The following is a 20,657-nucleotide window of genomic DNA, read 5'->3' as shown; positions in this document are numbered from 1 at the left end:
GGTTACATGATGTATCAGTAAAACTGTATCAGTAAAGTTTATCCGGTGGCAGAATTTCTTAACATAAGGTTTAAATTTGAGGTGGACCTGTGGTTCTTTGGAAAAATAAAAAACATTTGTTTTTGTCGTGCCCACTGTCCAAAAGATTTCATTTAGATGTAAAAAGGCATCATTCCTATGGCTAAACGTCAGAATCAGAATTCCTTTAATAATATATTATATAATATAATAATATATTCAGAGCTTGTGATCTTAAATAGTTTTTCTTTGCTATCACAAAAAAAAATCAAGCAGACTTTAGTGATGATGTGTCGTTGCTCCTACTCGTGGCTTTGTTGTATTGGTTTGATTATTAGTTGCCTCTTCTGTTTTTATTTAAATCCCTTCCTGTGTCTTTTTTAAAAAAAAACATGTTTTCAGTCGAACGTCCCAAGTGAGTTATTTTGTTGTTTTTTCATGTGTTGCACAAATATTACCACCAATATTACTACTATTACTGATAATAATTTAATAATAATGATTATGATGATTGTAATAATAAAGGAAATAGAGCGCTGAGGGAGGCAGAATCACGTGACACGGAGACAGGAAGTGACCGTCTCTGTTCTAAACTTCCAGCAGTAGTAGTAGTGGTAGTAGTAGTTGTAGCCGAGTCGGTTTGGAAGATATCGACATATATCAGAAGTTATAGATCGTCTTTGGTGGTGGTAGAAGAAGAAAAGACGACGAAGAAGTTGTGGTAGTAATTGTAGTAGAAGAAGAAGAAGACGACGACGAAGAATCCGTAATAATTGTGACGGTAGAAGAAGAAATGGCGGTTGCTGGTGACGTCGCAGTTGGTCCACAGACGGAAGAATAAAGTTTGTCAGACTTCACCTGGACGACACTTGAACAGGTCCCCCCCCCTCACTCAGGTAAGATTACACACCTTTAATTAATGGAGAACCTTCGGAGGAGAGGTTATAGTTTAGGGTGTAACTTCCTGATGTGTAACTTTTCCGGAACTAGAAAAGAACAAGGAAGAAAATCACAGTTTACTATTTTATGGTAAACAGTGAGACATTGAACCCCTCACTGCCTGAACTTATTTACAATTATATATAAAAAAATAAATGATTTGTGTTTTTGCATTCAAGCAGATGCTAAATTAAGTGGAGGTTGTTAATTTGAATATAGAATAGAATAGAATAATAGTGTAATATAATGTATATGTATATATGAATAGAATATATGTACGTATATGTTGTTTTTTGTAATTATTGTGTATATAATTGTTTCTTTGTGTATATAGGTTTTCCTCTGTATATATTATATTATTGTTATTTAATTTTCTATTTCTTTAACTGTGTACTTTTGTCTGTTTCCCCTTGAGCTGCTGTAACAGCAAACTTTCCCACTGATAGATGTATAGATATAGATATATATAATGTCTACACAGAATATGCTTCAACCAGCATTAGTGGGACACAGAGGCCAATTCGACAAGTCAACAAGGGGTTAAAGGCACATTCAGTATAATAAGACTCGCTCCTGCAGCTACTAAAGTCAGAAGAGCCTGATAACAACAGAACTGCTCAAAGGTCAAGGAAATAAAAACAGTGACGTGTATTATGTGCAGTATGAAGACACAACAGGGCTTATGGGCTGAATATAAAAGGGTTTTCTTGCCGAAGTAAAACAAGCTGTGACATATTTGTGATTATCTCCTGTTTGGAGCTGGACATTAGAGAGAATGCAGCTTTGAGGCTCCACTGTTCAGACCGTGAAGCCTCGAACAGTCTGTGTGTTCACCTCTGCAGTGACCATCATTGTAGACAAGTAGAGCGACACTTACATCAGCGAGGGCGTGTTAGACGACTAATGAAGCGTGGATCGAGTCTGACAGCCTGAATGCTTTTCATTCTTTGACTGAAAGTCATCAGCTGTTTGTTCTGTCTGCACAGAGAATTGCCGCCCCCAGCTTTAAAAGAACACGTGTGACATCTCCTTTGTTTCTAAACATATAATTTTAAACTATTTTGGAAATAACCTTTTCTTTCCCTCTGTGTGCAGACATGGCTGCTGCAAGATCTGAAGATCAGTTTCTGTGCTCCATCTGTCTGGATGTGCTCAATGTTCCCGTCACCACATCATGTGGAGACAACTTCTGCAAGAACTGCATCACTGAACACTGGAACACTAACGACCGGTTTCTGTGTCCAGTGTGTAAAGAGGCTTTTACCACAAGACCTGATTTGAAGGTCAACACTTTGCTCTCTGGCGTGGTCTCTCAGTTCAGACAGTCAGCTCAAGACCATGTCAGGGTAAGTTTCATTTTAAGTTTTCAGTTCATGAGGACAGGCAGCTTGGTGGTGCTGTGGTTAGCACTGTTGCCTCACAGCAAGAAGGTCCCGGATTCAAATCCCGGGTTTGAGCCTGAAGTCTTTCTGTGTGGAGTTTGCATGTTCTCCCCATGCTAGCGTGGGTTCTCTCTGTGTACTCCGGCTTCCTCCCATCCCAATCCAAAGACATGCACATTAGGTTAATTGGTAACTGTGGACATCATAAATCTGATGCAGACTTTTCTTAAGATGAAGCTTCAGTAAAAACTGAGGAAGATGTTGGTGAATGAGGCCCATTGACTCTAGTGGTGGCTCTGTTGTTGATCAGATTTCCTGTTGCTGCTCTGATTTGATTGGTTGAAAACACTGTTTGATCTCAGCAGGCAGCCAGGAACACTCTAGAGGGCCTTTGGAAGACTCTGGAGGATTTAAGCAACCATGAATTACAGGAATTCAAATGGTTTCTGCGGCAGCCCGACATCTTGGAAAGCTACCAACCCATCAGAATGTCCCAGCTGGAGAGAGCAGAGAGGGGGGGCACTGTGGATCTGATGGTGAACACCTACACGCCTGATGGAGCTCTGAAGGTGACCAAGAAGGTTTTAGAGAGGATGAACAGGCATGATCTGGTGCAGAGCCTGTCAGACATCAGATCACCACCACAAGGTCAGTCTCACTTTTTTCTTTTCTCTGTATTTCCAGATAATATTTTTAATGTGTTGTTGATTATGTACTTCAAACTGAGCCACTAGATGTAAGCACAGGTAAAGTAGTTCTACCTGCATGACATTTCTGCCTGTCGCACCTCCGACGGTGCCATTGAGCAGGCTGCAGGGTCATCAGCCGGGAGCCACCCTTCACTGATGTTTCGCTCCATTATTCCCGGAGCATCTCGAGGTGGTGGAGCAGCGTCTCCTTAACGCCCCCTGCAGCCTGCTTAAGATCCCTCTTTTCCCTACGCCTTGTCCTTCCGTTGGAGCCAGAGCCAGAAGCTCAGTCTCCTCTGCAACATCTTGGGAGAGCCTGCTTCCTTCTGGGACCAGTGACTCCGAGGGTTTTCAGGAGCCGCCGCATGGATGTCCCGGTGAAGCCCCCTACACCTGACCTCCACTGGGAAGGTGAAAGGTCTCCACCCAGCTTGAGACTACGTTGCTGACAGTTCTGCATACTTCTCCTTCTTTCTCTCGTATGCATCTGTTCTTCCCATGGAACGGTCAGCTCTACCATGATGACTACCCTGGCAGGCACTGACCACAGCACGATGTCTGGACGGAGGGATGACATGGAGATCTCTGCAGGGAATTTCAGCTGGTGGTCAAGGTCAGCCACCATCTACCACTCACCTCCTAATGACAAGAGGGACTGATCGGTCTTGGTGCAGCGCTGCGCTTCATTCCCTGGCCTGATTAAGTGGATCCACTTCTTTGCTGTAGGTGGGCTGGTCTTATTTGCCTCCAGCCTACGGGCCTCCAGGATCTCTGAAAGCTTGCGCAGGACCTCATCATGCCGCCATCTGTACCTGCCCTGTGTCAGTGCTGTCTTGCAGCCAGAGAGGATGTGCTTAAGGTTTGGATTCGAGGAATTGCAGAGTTGGCAGGGTTCTTCTGAGCCATACCAGGTGAGGAGGTTCCAGGGGCTGGGAAGTGTGTCGTAAGTGGCTCTAATCCGGAAGCTCAGTCTCACCTGTTCCCCACATGTCAGCCCAAGTAATGGTCCTGTTGGTCACCGCCTCCCACGTGGTCTATTTGCCATGATGTTGTTGGCTCACGGCTGTGACCTTGTAGCCTTCCTCATCCATCTTGGCAAGATCCTTGCTCTCCTTCTTTGGCGCCACTCCCCACCCTAGGCCTGTTCTACCTGATTGCGTGAAACCAACGACCTCCTGGTGTTTTAACCGAGCTATGGCCTGATCCACTACTTCGGATGCGTGCCACTTGTGTCCTGTTCGAACCTGGGGATTGGCAGTTTGAATAGCCAGGTCAGGTGAGTCTCTCAGCTCGAAAAGGAGCCTCACCTTCTCCTTTTTGTACCTCAGGCTGATTGACTGCAGTGGAAGCTGTAGGATGTTTCTCCCAAAGAATGCCGTGGTGGAGAGGCATCGAGGAAGGCCAAGCCGTTTTCGGATGAAGTTGTTGGCCTTTGCCTCCAGCTTCAGGACCCTTGTCATGGTGATGTCGCTCAGTTTCAGGGGCCACATTAGGCGATGGTATAGCATAAACTGGTAGCACAACACCTTGAATTTCCCTGGCAGGAAGCACTGATCTATCTTTTGAAGGCCGTCCTGGAGTTGAGTTGTGGCTGCTGAGGCCATGTTCTTGTCTGAGAGGTCAGCCGTGTACAGCCTACCGAGGCTTCTCACAGGTTCTTCCCTCAGTAGGGGGATTCTTTCACCATCCACGGTGATTAGGGTGTTGTCATTCATCTTCATGTGGGCCCATGCTAGTAGCTCCTCCAGCCGTTTAAGGAGTCTGGATGTGCAGGCTGCTGTTTGGAGGAGGGTGGTGAAATCATCCATGTAGCACCATATGGCTGGGAGTCTTTGGCCTGTCTGACATCTGACCCCTCGGACCATCTGACTTCCGCCTATCAAGAGGATCTCAAATGCAGCCGTGAAGCGGATGGGAGAGATGGAACATCCCATTCCTATTCCCTTCTGGAGGCGGTGCCAGTCGGTTGAGACATCCCACGTTGTGCAGCAGACATGCAGGTTGTTGAAGTACTTTGCTACTAGGTTTTGGATGCATGATGGTACATGGAAGAAGTCATGATTTCCTCAAAAGGCGTTGCTCTTTTTGCCAACTGGAAGATTTCCCTTTCTTGTCTTACGCTCTGTTTAGGAACAGGCCTCTTCTTGGGCATGTCTCCAAATCGGTTTCTCCTTTCCTCATGGATGAGGTGGCCGATGATGTTCAGTTTTGAAGTTATGTTCCCTTTTAGCGAGTTCTCAAGGGTGGTGCATAGGCTGTCATCCAAGTTTCTCCATGCATCTCTGTCGCTGGCCTTTGACCACTTGACTTTGGGTTACTGGGCGTACTTCTCTGGTAGTCCTCTTGTGGGCTCAGTGCTTGCTGTGTTACTCTCCTGCCTTGGGATGTGCTGCTGCTGCTGTGGGATCTGCTGGTAAGACTGGTGCTCAACCTGGCTATGATACCTCTTTGTCTGATCTGCTGTCACAGTGCAAGCTGGCCGGCTGTTACCAACACACTTTGTCTTCCCCTGGTGGATACGCAGTCCATGATAAGTTGTTATGTTGCACCATCCACAACTGCATTGTCTTAGGATCCTTTGGCCCTTTGTCCGTCCTTGTTGGTCCATCTTCCATCCCGTCTCTCGGAGGACCAATGGGCTGTTTTCTTCTTATTCTGCTTGTAGTTAGCTTGGGTGTCCAAGTAGCCAGCGCTACCTGGGCATGTGGAGTGGGTAACTGGCCCCTCCACCCCTGGTGCAGTCTTTCCTGCTGTCAACCAGTCTTTCTTGGACATCAACTGCTCTCTTCTCAGTAAACCAGATAAACTAGATGTAAGCACAGGTAAGGTAGTTCTACCTGCATGGCATTTCTGCCTGTCGCACCTCCAACGGTGCCATTGAGCAGGCTGCAGGGTCATCAGCCGTTATTCCCGGAACATCTTGAGTCAAAGAACGCGAGCTGTTTGTTATCTTTGCATTGAGACAAATGTGATTCGTGGTAGAGCTGAACCGTGTCTCGCCTCAGCATTGACACTGCGCTGTTTGCTAGTGCATTAAATCAGAAACCTACAAATGAGTGTGCAAGTGTTCACAGTAGAACAAATATAGAAGTGCTACAAACAGTGTTGATACAAAACTAAAGCCTCTTTTCCATCAACATTTCCAGGAACTTTTATTTCCAGGAATTAATGTACCTGGTAAAAGACTCCCTGGTGATCTGTGTGGTTTGTGTTTCCATTAATCAGGCTGATGATGTTTGGGCCAGCGACTGTTCTGGTCCTTCAGCTTCTTATAATCTTGCTTATGTTTCTTCAACTTTTCCTGAATCTTTTTCAGCGTGTTCCTACATTTATTCCTCCACAGACTCATCAGGTTCCACAGGTCATCAGGTGGGAGGGGCTTAGGACAGAAAGGGGGAGCTGCATTTTTCAAATTCTGGCTTTTTTTTTTTGCCTTTTCCAAAGAATCGCCGTCCCCCCAGCTTTAAAAGAACACTTATGACATCTCCTTTGTTGTTGTTAAACATGTAATCTAAACCAATTTGAAAATAACCTTTTCTTTCCCATTGTGTACAGACATGACTGCTGATCAGTTTCAGTGCTCCATCTGTCTGGATGTGCTCACTGATCCTGTCAGCACATCATGTGGACACAACTTCTGCAAGAACTGCATCACTCAACACTGGAACACTAACAACCAGTTTCGGTGTCCCTTGTGTAACAAGCCTTTTACCACAAAACCTGATTTGAAGGTCAACACTTTGCTCTCTGGCGTGGTCTCTCAGTTCAGACAGTCAGCTCAAGACCATGTCAGGGTAAGTTTCATTTTAAGTTTTCAGTTCATGAGGACAGTAAAGCCGCGTTTCCACCAGCACTACTCGACTCGACTCGACACGGTTTGGTTGTGTTTCCATTACAGAATAGTACCACTTCAAAGTGGGCGGGGTCGCCATAGCAAGGCGGGCTGAAACTCCGGTAGCGTAATTTGTATACGGCACAAACAAACACAACTAGGGACACGAAGCGTTTGTTTTGCGTGTATCCATTTACCTCGTTCACAGAAATAATAAAAACGCCCGGCCTCTGTTTCTGGGGTTTTAAAAACAGCGGGTTTGATTCTTGTGAATGAGTTGCGCTCATGACTCATCAAGTGACACCGCTCCCTGGCCAATCAGTGGCCTGCATTCTGGTGACATCGCATTGTCAGCTCGACTCAGCTCGCTGGGAACCCTGGCAGAGGTACCAGGTACTAGGGCCGGTGGAAACGCAACCTAAACCGTGCCGAGTCGAACACGGGTGTGGACATCATAGATCTGATGCAGACTTTTCTTAAGATGAAGCTTCAGAAAAAACTAAGGAAGATGTTGGTGAATGAGGCCCATTGACTCTAGTGGTGGCTCTGTTGTTGATCAGATTTCCAGTTGCTGCTCTGATGTATTTGTGTTACAGTTTTCCTTTTGGTTGAAAACACTGTCTGATCTCAGCAGGATCAGTTGAACCCAGTTACAGTGAACCCAGTCGACCTTTGGAGGGCTCTGGAGGATTTAAGAGATGATGAATTCAAGGAGTTCAAATGGCATGTGCGGCAGCTTGACAGGCTGGAAGGCTACAGAGCCATCCCAGTGTCCCAGCTGGAGAGGGTAGAGAGGAGGGACACCGCGGATCTGATGGTGAACACCTACAAACCTGATGGAGCTCTGGAGGTGACCAAGATGGTTTTAGAGAGAATGAACAGGCATGATCTGGTGCAGAGGCTGTCAGACATCAGATCACCACCACAAGGTCAGTCTCACTTTTTTCTTTTCTTTGTATTTCCAGATAATATTTTTAATGTGTTGTTGATTATGTACTTCAGACTGAGCCACTAGTGTCTGAGTACTGATTTTGTTTTCCAGCGTCCATCATGCACACAGTGTCTAAAGGTAACAAAGGAGGATTTCACTGGTAAAACTTGAAAACTAAACACAGACGGAGCTTGATGTGAGATTTTGTCCAATAAAATCCTCCGTTGTTACGACCGGAGAGAGACGCCGGTCTAACATGAGAGAATTTTTTTCATAATGATTCCACGTAAGCTCGTCTTTGGATCATCCCGAGTTAGTGGGATATTTTTCGGAGAAACGCACTGCTGTTGAGTATTTAAATGTTACACCACTAGTGAAAACCCATTCTATTGTACTCTACCTCAGAGAAGAATATCTCAAAGCTTGAGCAAATAAAACCAGAACTGTCTGCCCGGACAGTACATTAGGAAAGAAAATGTGTTTTTTTGCAGTTTGGGTGAACCCACCCTTTAACAGACACCTGCACAGAACCAGAACAACACACACAATTGCAAATCTCTGACTACTAGAGCACTCAGACAACTTGCTCCACCTGTAACTGTGAAATCTTGACTATTTGTTTCTATGTCACACAGGTGGGATCGTTCCAGTACCAGAGCCACGACCAATCTCATTTTACCAACATTTGCTTCAGTCAAACTTCCAAGATAGATTTAGTTCTGTACAAGAGGGGTGGTCACAGAAGGACGAGCAACCTCTGGATGATATCTACACAGAGCTGTACGTCACAGCTGGGGGTGACGTACACATCAACAAACAGCATGAGGTCAGGCAGATTGAGGCGGTGGTGAAGCCATCAGGAACAGAGACATCAATAAAACCCAGTGACATGTTCAAACCCCCCTCTGGAAGATATAAACCCATAAGAACTGTGCTGACCAATGGAATTGCAGGAATTGGCAAAACTTTTCTTGTACAGAAGTTTGTGCTGGACTGGACTGAAGGAAGAGCCAATCAAGATGTGCATCTGATATTCGCCTTCACCTTCCGCCAGCTGAATTTATGGAAGGGAGAAAAGTTTAGTTTGGCAGAACTAATTCATCAATGTATCACAGAGACCAGAGGCATCAAGGAAGAAGCTCTGAATTACATCTTTACATCTCTGCAGTCATCAGGAAACACCAACTATGACAAGAGTGAATTCAAACTCCTGTTTGTTTTGGATGGACTGGACGAGAGCCGCCTTCAGCTGGACTGTTCAACCAATAAAACTCAGGCAGTTAAGTTTGACGTGACAAAGCCGACCTCAGTGGATGAGCTGCTGTCAAACCTCATCAAGAGAAGACTGCTTCCTTCTGCTCGTCTCTGGATAACCACACGACCTGCAGCGGCCAATCAGATCCATTCTGACTTTGTTGACGTGATGACAGAGGTCAGAGGGTTCACGGACCCTCAGAAGGAGGAGTACTTCAGGAAGAGATTCACAGATGAGAAGCAGGCCGACAGAATCATCTCCCACATCAAGACATCACGAAGCCTCCACATCATGTGCCACATCCCGGTCTTCTGCTGGATCACTGCTACGGTTCTGGAGGATTTGTTGACCAGAGCAGGAGGAGAGCTGCCCAAGACCCTGACTGAGATGTACGCAGAATTCTTGGCGTTTCAGATTGATCAGATAAAAGATAAGTACGGCCCAGAAAAGTGCTCTCAGTACGTTAACTCATTAGCAAAACTGGCTTTCCACCAGCTGGAAAAGGGCAAACTGATCTTCTATGAGAAAGATCTAAAAGAGAGTGGCATTGATGTCAGTGGAGCCTCAGTGTGCTCAGGAGTCTTCACTGAGATCTTTAAAGAGGAACGTGGGAGGAAGAAAGATGAAAACAAGATATTCAGCTTTGTCCATCTGAGTGTTCAGGAGTTTCTGGCGGCTCTCTATGTGGAGATGTCACTGACTAACAGAAACAAGAATGTGATGGCTGAGCCAGGACAAACCTTTGGGGAACGTGTGCGAACGGTCTTCAGTAAAACATCTGTGACAGAGGTCCACAGGTTTGCTATTGACAAGGCCTTACAGAGTCCAAATGGACACCTGGACTTGTTCCTGCGCTTCCTCATGGGTCTTTCTCTGCAGACCAATCAGGATCACCTTCAAGACGTTCTGAAAGAGAAAAGAAGCTCACAGACCAGTCAGGAAACAGTCAAGTACATCAAGGAGAAGATCAGTGAGAATCTGTCTCCAGAGAGAAGCATCAACCTGTTCCACTGTCTGAATGAGCTGAATGATCGTTCTCTGGTGGAGGAGGTCCGACAGCACCTGAGATCAGGAAGTCTCTCCACAGATAAACTGTCTCCTGCTCAGTGGTCAGCTCTGGCCTTCATCTTACTGTCATCAGAAGAAGATCTGGACGAGTTTGACCTGAAGAAATATTCTGCTTCAGAGGAGGCTCTTCTGAGGCTGCTGCCAGTGGTCAAAGCCTCCAGAAAAGCTCTGTAAGTGCACAGATACTAACTGTATGACATGTGTACGGTCTTTCTTTGTGACATGTTTAACATTGACGACAGTATCGGCATTTACTCTCTCCTTCAGGCTGAGCGGCTGTAATCTGTCAGAGAGAAGCTGTGCAGCTCTGTCCTCAGTTCTCAGCTCTCAGTCCTGTAATCTGAAAGATCTGGACCTGAGCAACAACAACCTGCGGGATTCAGGGGTGAGGCTGCTCTCTGCTGGACTGGAGAGTCCACACTGTAGTCTGGAGACTCTCAGGTTAGACTTAACTTTTAACTTGCTTTACATACAAGTTAATACGTTTAAAAAAAACATCCACAGATTTAAACTGTATAGACTACAATAAAAACACTGAAGTACAAAGTTTCTCTGAATTTCTTGAGCAATGGATGAAATTGCACTTTGTAATGCAAAACTCCACTTGACAAACCCACTGAGAATTATTACATGACTTTGCACCCCTCGTTAGCTCTATGGACTGCAGAAGTGTTTTCTTGGTCATTCTATTTATTTAACTAAAGTTAACTAACTTTTTTTCTCTTTCATCCAGTCTGCTGTGTAATTTAACAACTCAAAATAGTGGATTTAGTATGAAGATACTCTTTAAACTATTTTTGCTTACTACAGGTCTACTTCTTTGGTAATACTTTAAACTCAACGTTTTTGTTTTGATTTATCATTATCAGGTTAAATCAAACCAGGCTCACAGGGAAATGCTGTGAGGAGCTCTCATCAGTTCTCAGCTCCCAGTCCTGTAGTCTCAAAGAGCTGGACCTGAGTAACAATGACCTGCAGGATTCAGGAGTGAGGCTGCTCTCTGCTGGACTGGAGAGTCCAGACTGCACACTAGCGACTCTCAGGTCAGATCACATGGTGCTGCTTTTGAGTATCACTGCATTCACCTGTTGATAAAACACACATAGAACAAACATATATTCTATTTGGTTTCTTCTGTGTTGTTGAGAATCTCACATCTGCACTTTGCATCGTAAGAATATTCCACAATTTCTCTTGAAAAGTCTACTGAACTCTGTTAAATATCATCCAGTGCATCAGGCATGTTTAACTAGTTACATTTTTTTTTCTTTTTTTCAGGTTAAATCAAACCAGGCTCACAGAGAGATGCTGTGAGGAGCTCTCATCAGTTCTCAGCTCTCAGTCCTGTAGTCTGAAAGATCTGGACCTGAGCAACAACGACCTGCAGGATGCAGGAGTGAAGCTGCTCTCTGCTGGACTGGAGAGTCCACATTATACACTGGAGACTCTCAGGTCAGGTCACACTGTGATGCAACGCTGTAACGTTGCATGATTTTAAAAAATGAAACAGACATGTATTCCTTTTGGTCTCTGCTCCATTGTAGATAATCTCACATCTGCACTTTGCATCGTAAGAATAATCCACACTTTACCTTGATAAGTTTACTAAACTATGTTAAATATCATCTAATGCATCAGGTATGTTCAACTAGTTGATGTAAATTAATGTTTTTCATGTTTTATTTTTCAGGTTAAATCAAACCAGGCTCACAGAGAGATGCTGTGAGGAGCTCTCATCAGTTCTCAGCTCTCAGTCCTGTAGTCTGAAAAATCTGGACCTGAGCAACAACAACCTGCAGGATGCAGGAGTGAAGCTGCTCTCTGCTGGACTGAAGAGTCCAGACTGCACACTAGCGAGACTCAGGTCAATTCACACTGTGCTGCTTTTGTGTATCACTGCATTCGCCTGTTGATAAAACAAACATACAACAAACGTGTATTCTATTTGCTTCATAAGAATATTCCACAATTTATCTTGATAAGTCTACTGAACTCTGTTAAATATCATCTAATGCAGGGGTGCCCAATACGTCGATCACGATCTACCGGTCAATCGCATAAGATAATTTAAAAAAAAAAAAAAGTTGCGTTTGTAAGTTGATAGTCATTCAGGGCTCCAGTCTGCGGTCTCTTCTCTGCTATGGGTCGCGGGCAGGGACATGCGCGATCAAACACGCTAGCTGCTGCAAAACTCTAGCAAGCGGAGTGACCTAGCTAGCCTTCCAATTTATATCTACTAAAGAAGGGATACTCTGGGATGGGGAATAAAGCAGGAAGGATATTTGCTCCATTCAGTGCAGGTGATCAGAGTAAGGTAGTGACCATAAATGTATTGAATGCATCAAGCTTATATATATATATATATATATATATATAAATATATGTTTAGCATTTTTAATGTAGGTAGATAATTTTGACCTGGTTATTTTAAAAGTAGTTTGCGAGCCGTAAAAATGTGGGCACCCCTGATCTAATGCATCAGGTATGTTCAACTAGTTAATGTAAATTTTTTTTTTCTCTTTTTTTCAGGTTAAATCAAACCAGGCTCACAGAGAAATGCTGTGAGGAGCTCTCATCAGTTCTCAGCTCCAAGACCTGTAGTCTGATAGATCTGGACCTGAGCAACAACGACCTGCAGGATTCAGGAGTAAAGCTGCTCTCTGCTGGACTGAAGAGTCCACATTACACACTGGAGACTCTCAGGTCAGGTCACACTGTGATGCAACGCTGTAACGTTGCATGATTTAAAAAAATAAAACAGACATGTATTCCTTTTGGTCTCTGCTGCATTGTAGATAATCTCACGTCTACACTTTGCATCGTAAGAATAATCCACATTTTCACTTGATAAGCTTACTGAACTCTGTTAAATATCATCTAACGCATCAGGTATGTTCAACTAGTTGATGTAAATTAACATTTTTCATGTTTTATTTTTCAGGTTAAATCAAACCAGGCTCACAGAGAGATGCTGTGAGGAGCTCTCATCAGTTCTCAGCTCTCAGTCCTGTAGTCTGATAGAGCTGGACCTGAGCAACAACGACCTGCAGGATTCAGGAGTGAGGCTGCTCTCTGCTGGACTGAAGAGTCCAGACTGCACACTAGAGACTCTCAGGTCAGATCACACTGTGCTGCTTTTGAGTATCACTGCATTCGCCTGTTGATAAAACAAACAGAACAAACATGTATTTGGTTTCTTCCGTGTTGTTGAGAAAAATACTCTTCTTGATGACAGCTTGTGGTTTTGTTTGGCTGTGTGCTACATTTCGTTTTAGTCGGGAAAGTTTTTTTATTGTGTGTGTGTCTCCAGGCTGTCAGGCTGTATGATCACTGAGGAAGGCTGTGCTGCTCTGGCCTCGGCCCTGAGCTCCAACCCCTCCCATCTGAGAGAGCTGGACCTGAGCTACAACTATCCAGGAGCCTCAGGAGTGAGGCTGCTGTCTGCTAGACTGGAGGATCCACGCTGGAGACTGGAGACTCTCAGGTAGGACCAGACAACAAGAGCTCACACTGTGTTTCTCTGTCACACTGACAAGCTGACTTTGTTTCTTCCTCCAGAGTGGACCATGCTGGAGAGCAGTGGCTGGTTCGTGGTGTTGACACGGGTAACTGTGTGTTTGCTTTATTTCTGTTTTGTCTGAACGGCGTGGAAGTGCTTGGTGACAATGTGCTACCTGCTCTCCTCCCTGTGAACATGAGGGGAGAGAAACTGAGAGAGAGCCTGGGAAGCTGGAAATCAAAAGCGTCTCTGACCCATGAACTTCAGAGCCCTTTTCCACCTCCATTTTGCTTGATTTCTTGGTGGGAAGAAGCAAGGAGCAGTAGGTTACATGCTCCCTCCCCTTCCGCTGGGTATGAGGGTTGGTTTGCCCCAATGCTGAGGGTTTTCTGACAGGCTGCTGCTTAGTCTCCCCCTCACTGCTGTGGCTACAGCAGTCTGGTCAGCCCTAGCTCCCTCTGGACTGAGGGATGTGTGGGCAGAGCTTAAAAGCTTCATCTTTCTCCTGATGGGGCTGTTCTCCCTCAGCTTTACCAGAGATTAACAGAAAAAATCTTTGGTGGGGTTGTACGTCGCACCCATAACCTTCTCCTTCGGTGCATCAGTCAATCTAGACAGCACAAGTCACATTACTCGGCCTTGTAATGCGCCACGTGAGGAATGCAAGACGAGGACGTTGACCACACAGATCTCATCTCAGAGGACAGCATTAGGTGACCAGAGTCTCAGCTGTCAGCCCACATCTGAGAGTTCGGCATGCAGATAGCGGTGCTGTGGGCTGTGCTGCGTATTTCTGCATCCTCTGAAAAATGACAGTGGGTAGGTGTTCCTTCTTGCTAAGCAGAGAGAAGTTGGTACTAAAATAGTACCTGGTACCAGGAACTATCACCTGGTGGGAAACCCTACAGGTCGAGTGGAGTCGAGTAGGTGCTAGTGGAAAAGTGCCATAAGAAAGAAAATGTGTTTTTTCCAATGTGGGGCGTAACATTCCTTTAAACTTAACCTGTGTGTTTTGACAAGGGCCTTCTGGGAGTTTGACGCTTGGAGCGTGTGGTGGTGTAACGGTAAGTTTTTTTTTCTTTGGGTTTTGCTTGTATGTTATATCAGTTTTTAAAAATGGCTGATCCAACAATCCAAAAAAAAAACCAAAAACCTATATTGTCCTCTGAAACAGGACTCCAGAACCTGGACTAAACTTGAACCTGAAGTCAGCGAAGGGAGTGAGGTTGACACCTATCGGTAAAGATTTCATCTTAAGTATTACAGTTCAATGCTCATACGTCACATGAACTGAAAAGCAGCGATGGCTAATTTAAGTGTTTTACGCTAATAATGGTGCAGTTTGTGCCGAATAAGACGAGGAGACATCAGGTGACATCAGAATTTACTTGTTTGTTTCTTGACACTCATTTGTCTCCCAAAAATCAGCCTACAGTCTGAGGCAGGCCACTATGAATGCAGCGTGTCCGCGCTGCGCTGGGTCTGCACAGACAAGGTCTGCTTCAGTTACCAGTTTGGATCATGGGAGGAACACATGAGCCCTGTGAGCAGGAAATACATGCCAGCAGGGCCCCTCATGGACATAACGGTCACAGCTGGACAGATGGAGGAGGTGCACCTGCCTCACTGGATCTGCATAGGTGAGTGCTCATATACTGGAAAAGGACTGTTGGCTTTATTGTAGTTGTGAATAGTTTCATACATGTTGTCACAGCCACAAAAAACAGATTTGGACAAAATTCAAAATGACGGACAAGCGACCAAATGGGTTACAGACCAAAACACAAAGTTCATGTGGAGATTACTGTGCAATAGACAGATCAGTGTGTAATTATTACTTGAATTGTGAATTTTTTTAATCCTGAAGTGGCGTTGAAGGCCGAATTTTATGATGTTGTTTTAAAAGATTCACACCTAGATGAATGAAAGGAAATGAATAAGAACCGAGAGGCAGTTGAGGAGGTGGGTGGAGAGTTCAGGTGATGGGAAAAGGGCTGAAAGTCCGAGATTTTCTGGTGGACGGATGGAAAATGGCAGCGGTCCGGGCCGTCGGGGATGTGGCACAGAGAGGCATTTAATTTTCCTCATCACTGAATTTCTGCTTTGCAGATCAAAACTCCACGCCGGACATGTTTGCGGTTCTACACGTTGATACCTGTGGAGATGTTTTGAAGCATGTGCCTGAAGTTACATCATCCCACGTCAAGCTGCTCCAGCCAAGTTTCTCAAAAATTGGTGCCATGATTTTGGAGAAACTTGGCATTCGGACTTACTGTGACGTGATGATATGCAAGACGAAGAAAGAATTCCTCACGCTGGACGTGTACCTGCTGCCGCATTATCGTGTTCTACGAAAGGTTTCTGTTTCATTCACAGTGATTTATTCTGTGTTCTCCATTGTTTGGGAAAAGCACCATAATCATCATGACCAGGGGGGTCAAACATACGGCCCATGGGCCAAAACCGGCCCACCAGAGGGTCCAATCCGGCCGCGGGACGTTCATAATGTTTTGTAAAAAGATCAGAGTGTACCGAAACAAAGGGAAACATTTGGAGTCGTTGTTATTTAAAGGTTGGAGATCAGGCTGGGCTCCTGAACTAAAGTGAGTTTGACCCCCCTGATCATGACGTTACTTCAAAACATGACTCTCTGGACTGGCTTCTTTCATTTTTGAGGATCTTTTCATTATTTTTTTTTCACAGAAATTTGAAAAACAGCTAAAAGGATGTGGATCAGTAATAATAGGAAAACCAGGCCCGGATGCGCCGCTTCAATTGGGAAGTCGCTTCTCAATCACAACAGACAACAAGGAGGCATCGATTGAACCCAAAGTATGTTTTAGCTGTTTTAACTTCACGGTTCTGCATTCACAGTGTCAAATTTAAATTTAATTGTGTGAAGTTATGAAGACATAGAAAGTAAAAGATCCTCAGCATTGAGGCGGCTGTGATAGTGTGGGTCGTCCAACATGTCGACACTGAACCCCAACATGCTCCCGAAGCAGCTTCAGCGTGTGAATGAGGATGTGATGTAAAAACGCTTTGAGTAGCTGAAATCACTAGAAAACTAACTATCCAAATACTAGCACTGAAAATAATGAGTTAATTGTCTTCATTCAGGAACGAGTGTTCAGATATGGTTCAAGCAGAAACTGCTTCGAGGTGTTCATCGGAAATGCAAACAACAAATTCACCCTCAAGCTTGAAAGTACGACAAAAACTGTCTGGACCTGTTCCATTCGCAAAGGTCAGTGGTTTTTTAAAGAATTTAAATTATGAACTGCCTTTGTTTTGTTTAGCTGAATATGCACTTTGTGTGTGTGTGAATCTAATGGGGGAAAAAAACAACAAAACATTAAAGGTCCCATAGATGTGTTCCCCCAGCGTCGTGCAGAGAATCTGAGAATGAACCGTCCTGTCTGTTTCTGCTGCTCCGTCTTTTAGTAAACGTGTGTGAAAACACACCGTTTAGATTTGGCCCCTTTTATGATGTCATAAAGGGATCCGTTGATCACGTGACCTCCTCCAGCCGTTCAGCAGGCTGACTGTCCCCGCCCACTGATAACCTCCTGACCCCCACCCCCACCCCCCCCGCTGTCCGCCATTGTTTTTTCGCTAGCTCACGCTAACACGAACATCTCGGAGGCGAGCGTGAAGAAGACAAAGAGCTGCAGCGGCCGCGTCTGAAAAACAATTAGACCATGTCAACCTGCTCTGGACCTTTAAGTCCAGTAACTAATCAGTTACCAGTAACTAACCAGCATTATCGTCTGTGTTGCGTTTCAGGGGACTATCAAAATCGAAGCACTGATCATGAACAAGGTAAAAAAAAACCAGACATTTATTCTGCAGAAATGAAAGACATCTTAAGATGACCTCACATAGTCGCTCTGAACACCATCGCTCTGCACTAATAGTTTTTACTTCCTTGTTTTTGGTATTTTAACTTATGACATCTTGCAGTATTCACTGCTCATTGCTTTTACCTTCCATGACAGAGTCAGGGGATCATTTCGTGGATCGCCATTGGACATCTCTGATTGACAGGGTGAGCGAAACGGGATTCATCCTGGATCGGCTCTACAGTGAGAAAATTATCCTGATTGAGACCTACGATGCTTTGAGAGCACTGAAACCCAGACAAGATCAGATGAGGGGCATTCTTACGCATGTGACGAAAGCAGGCCCACAAGCCAAAGACACTCTCTATGAGATCCTCAAAGGGGAGGAGACCATGAAGTATCTCTTCCAGGAGCTTGAGGACTCTGGATAGAGGAGCAAAATGTATGTGTGCGTATACAAACACATACGTATACACCTATATCCACCTGTGGGAAATGGAAATGTGACATGTGTACGAAGGCCCTATTGGACCCAGACGGCCCAGCGAAGCCTTATCGGGACTCCAGCGTTTAATCAAATGAACCATTCAGCCTCATTGATTATCTGCCCGCTGTGTGATTAAAATGTAATCATGCTAACAGCTTAGCATTGCGATAGAAGCTCTGTGGAGGCCCTTTAGTATAAACTATGTGCAGAGATGATCGTTCTAAACTTGATCCATACAGCCAAAGTGCTTCACGTGGTTAGAAGAGTTCAGGACATGAATCAAATCAGACCTTTAAGATAAAAACAAAAGGAAAAAAGTGAAACAGGCAGTAATAGAAATAAGAACATAACCAGAGTGGAAGCCTTAATAAAAGGAAGTTTGTCATTAAGTCCTTATCTGGGGAAAGACTCCAGGGTTTGTTCAGCAGCACTTCCAGAGGCACCAACACTGAGAAGTGGTCGGTCGCTGGTGTTTCCTGCCTGTGGAGGGTTTTGGGCGAGGTAGTACACACACTCCTGATGGCGGCGTCCTTTGGTTCTCAGCTGGCTCACGGTGCTGTACAGGTTGTCATCTGCTGCCGTGGAGCCTCTCGGTGTTTCACAGACGCTCGTCCAGTAATAAGGACTCTCGACAGCAGGCTCGCCGCTCGGCGGCTCCTCGCCAGCTCGGATCTCCTCGTAAATCCCCTCGTGGGTCACGGCTTTGCCCGAGTCTGTGCTTCTGTCCGCTCTCCTCTTCAGGCAGAGTCTCAGGGTCACGGCGGCCAAAAGCACCAACGTCGCAGCACCCACGACGACACCGACGGGAACCTTCCAGGCGCCCGCGCTGACCCCCGTCTGGCCAAAACCCCGTCCAGCGTCTCTTGGTGTGGCTGGTACGTGTCCAGCTTTGGGGGCCACCATGTTGGCGTCTGTCGTCACCTCCAGATACGCCGTTTTTCTGTCATTACAGAGATACATGGTGGTGTCAGCGGGCGTCACACCTGTGAAGAAACACACCCGCATTCTTTAATGGACGGCAGAGATTATTCCCTTCATCAGCCGGACGGTTCAGTCGGTCTCAGAAGAGCCTTTAATTCAGATTCACAGGTGAAATCCAACGCTGGGGTTCAGGCAGCGCCGGGCTCATGACTGGTTCTGGTCAGAGGAGCCAAGAACTGGGTTTTCCAACAGATTTTAAAGGGCAGAGCATCACAGTGTCACACATAACCATTGTTTGATTGGACGCTGAGGTCCGTGCGTCAGTCTCCACCAGCCGTCAGCGTTTGTCTGCGCAGGAATAAGTTTATAAAACAAGAACTTTGTGTTTCTTACAGTCAAGATATTACATCTGCTTCTTAAAACACTAGAGGAGACTCCGGTCTGTCAGCTCACACTGACCTGAACAACGTCTGAGAAACACATGAGACACTTAATGATTTAAACTTCTTATTATTGAAGACATTTTGTCGCAGTATCAGAGTTTCTAGTTAAAACACCTGTTATGACCAGGGAGCCGTCTGCCAGGGAGCCGTAGCGTCTGTCGTCTCTCTGCTCGATGCCGTTTTCCACCGAGACCAGAATCACCTTTTCACCGGTGGCTGACCAGCGGCTCCATGTGATACGTCCCTGTGCGTGAGGGCAGGGCAGCGTGGCCACGGCGCTCTGCAGCACCGTCACTGTGGGGACGTCTGAAAAGTCAGAAGCAACAATAGGTGACACATTATTCTGAAACTGGGGTCAAACTCAATCAAAGAAGGGGCCAACATTTAAAACAGGGTCTAAACCGGCTCAACATTTATTGAAGAGTCTAAAAGTGATTATTTTATTGTAGGATATAATATAATAATATATATTTTATTCTGAAATATTATTTTAAACAGACAAACTACATGTATAAAATACATGTAATTATTATTTTCTTTTTTCTACTTATCCTCATGTTTTGTCTCATAGTGTCGTCTTTATCTTATATATATATATATATATATATATATATATATATATATATATATATATTCTTTTATTACGGCTCCATCAGCTCCACAAACACACTCACAGGTTTTTATTATACCTGCTGCACAGGTCGGACTAGCGCGGCAGCTGTTCAGTGCATTGTGGGATTTGTAGTATTAGAGATGGGAGTGCTGTTTACCGACGGGCCGTCGTTAATAGTCACATGAAATGATCTCGCGGCCGGATATGATTGTATCGTTGAGTTTGACATGTCTGGTCTAAACAATACTCAGGCAGCACATGATGTGAATATAATGTATTGATTAAGATGTAGTAGGAAGGAGTGTTGATCAGATAACAAAGGTGGTGGAACATGAAACCAATCAATAAGTATGAGAGCAATGTAACCAAATCTAACATTTTATACTCTGTTTTAACCTCTTCAGACCTGAGCTCTTGTTTGATATGCATTTTTTATTTCTCCTTGCTATTTGGGCTTATTGGACCCTGATAAGTATAAAACCTAAGCATCATCTTTTTACATGGTGTAGTTTTAGAGAAACATTATGTCCACATATGTGGACAATCAGTCTTAATGTCCAGAAAACACAATAAAGTCACCTTTGTGCAGAACTCTTTATTTCCACCCTGAACATAGCAGGTTTTTTTTCCTGACTGCTTTTGTATTTAGAACACATACAAAACATGTTTTGAAAATCACGGTGCAAAAAACAATATGAAATATCAACAATTGTTCCCACATGCATGTCCATACGGCCC

General features: G+C 44.8%; 1 protein-coding gene across 1 annotated transcript; it reads left to right on the top strand.

Moving 5' to 3' along the window:
- The first annotated feature begins 2,760 nt into the window (after positions 1 to 2,760).
- LOC139223460 (NACHT, LRR and PYD domains-containing protein 12-like) lies at positions 2,761 to 19,844 on the top strand. The gene is made up of 20 exons (XM_070855369.1): positions 2,761 to 2,987; positions 6,584 to 6,822; positions 7,492 to 7,789; positions 8,427 to 10,284; positions 10,382 to 10,555; positions 10,984 to 11,157; positions 11,393 to 11,566; positions 11,805 to 11,978; positions 12,644 to 12,817; positions 13,056 to 13,229; positions 13,425 to 13,598; positions 13,673 to 13,719; positions 14,634 to 14,677; positions 14,788 to 14,852; positions 15,042 to 15,253; positions 15,723 to 15,970; positions 16,317 to 16,445; positions 16,734 to 16,860; positions 17,400 to 17,435; positions 17,612 to 19,844. Exons 1-20 carry the CDS (start codon positions 2,828 to 2,830, stop codon positions 17,884 to 17,886), a joined length of 4,956 nt encoding a protein of 1,651 aa, XP_070711470.1. The 5' UTR covers positions 2,761 to 2,827; the 3' UTR covers positions 17,887 to 19,844.
- The last annotated feature ends 813 nt before the right edge of the window (positions 19,845 to 20,657 follow it).

Source organism: Pempheris klunzingeri, chromosome 3 (genome assembly GCF_042242105.1).
Source record: "Pempheris klunzingeri isolate RE-2024b chromosome 3, fPemKlu1.hap1, whole genome shotgun sequence".
NCBI classification, from domain to species: Eukaryota; Metazoa; Chordata; class Actinopteri; order Acropomatiformes; family Pempheridae; genus Pempheris; species Pempheris klunzingeri.
Note: the sequence above shows the minus strand (reverse complement) of the source record. Positions and strands in the feature narration are given on the sequence as shown.